Here is a 1,261-nt window from a genome sequence, read left to right on the forward strand (position 1 = left end):
CCCAGCTCCCCGCAGCCGCGGCCGTGCTTCCGCGCCGGGCCCAGCTCTCCGCAGCCGCCGCCGTTCTTCCCCGCCGGGCCCAGCTCTCCGCAGCCGCCGCCGTTCTTTCTCGCCGGGCCCAGCTCGCCGCAGCCGCAGCCGCCGCCGCCGTTCTCCGCCGGGCCCAGCTCTCCGCAACCGCGGCCGTGCTTCCGCGCGGGGCCCAGCTCGCCGCAGCCGTGCATCCGCACCGGGCCCAGCTTACCGCAACCGTGCATCCGCGCCGGGTCCAGCTTACCGCAACCGTGCTTCCAGTAGCCGTGCATCTGGGCCAGGCTCTGCCCTCAATAATCACGCCAGCCCACCGGGCCCTGCTCTCCGCAGCCGTGCATCCAGGTCAGGCCCTGCCCTCCAAAGCCAAGCCAACCCGATAGGCCCTGCCCTCCGCAACGGCTGTCCGATTCCAGGCTTTGTCCTCCGGAGCCGCATCATCCAGAGGTCATCCCCTAGAAGCCGCGCCTCTCTGCCTGTGCCTACTGGCCTGAGTCCTCCTTCTTCCCCTGGGGTAGCCTTACGAAGGCTGGTGTACCAGAGCAGCTCAAGCTCTCCTGATCCTGAGGTCCCAAGCCTTGGTGCCCAGCCCCGTTGGCATGCAGTCCGTATGCGTGCCTCCTCTCCCTCACCTCCTGGTAGGCTCCTACCTTTCCCTGAGCAGTATGGTGAGAGCTCCTCCTCTTCCTCTTCTACCTCCTCCTCCGGGTCTTCTGGCCAGAGCCCCTCCTCTTCCTCTTCCTCCTCCTCCTCCTCCTCCACTAATTTTTCTGGCCGGAGCACCTCTTCTCCTAAGTTTAGTGGCTTGGACTCCATCTCCACTCCTAGTCCTGCAAGCCTGAGGCGTGCCTTGCTGCCAGAGCTTGATGCCCTGAGCCCTCTTTCTCCAGAAGAGGAGGCTGAATCAGGGAGCATGCCTTCCTCCCCTACACCTCCAGTGGTGTGACAACTGCAAAAGAAATTAGCATGCACCCACTGACCTGCAGGGGGTGCCTGCTTTGCAGTTAACCTGTGAGGTTTACAAGTGTTCTAGCTATTAACCAACATAATGAGAAATTTTGATGGCTGTTGTTTGGAGAGGCAGTTTTAAAGCCTCTCTTCCCATAACTGTACTACCTAGCACTCATTTGCTATTGGCCCCTGATTCCAGGCCCACATTTTCCTGAAAAGGGCCTGCCTTTGCCCCTGAGTTGAGATTTCTCTTTTCCATGTTACCTTGGTATAATGAAAT

At 60.9% G+C, this 1,261-nt stretch overlaps 1 protein-coding gene across 1 annotated transcript in view; it reads left to right on the forward strand.

Moving 5' to 3' along the window:
* EZHIP (EZH inhibitory protein) overlaps positions 1–976 on the forward strand; it is a 2,526-nt gene extending 1,550 nt beyond the window's left edge. Inside the window, exon 2 of the mRNA XM_032397938.1 lies at positions 84–976. Coding sequence (XP_032253829.1) covers positions 84–976 — 893 coding nt within the window. The remainder of the gene's footprint in view (positions 1–83) is intronic.
* Positions 977–1,261: the final 285 nt, after the last annotated feature.

This window comes from Phoca vitulina, unplaced genomic scaffold (assembly GCF_004348235.1).
Source record: "Phoca vitulina isolate PV1807 unplaced genomic scaffold, GSC_HSeal_1.0 scaffold107, whole genome shotgun sequence".
NCBI classification, from domain to species: domain Eukaryota; kingdom Metazoa; phylum Chordata; class Mammalia; order Carnivora; family Phocidae; genus Phoca; species Phoca vitulina.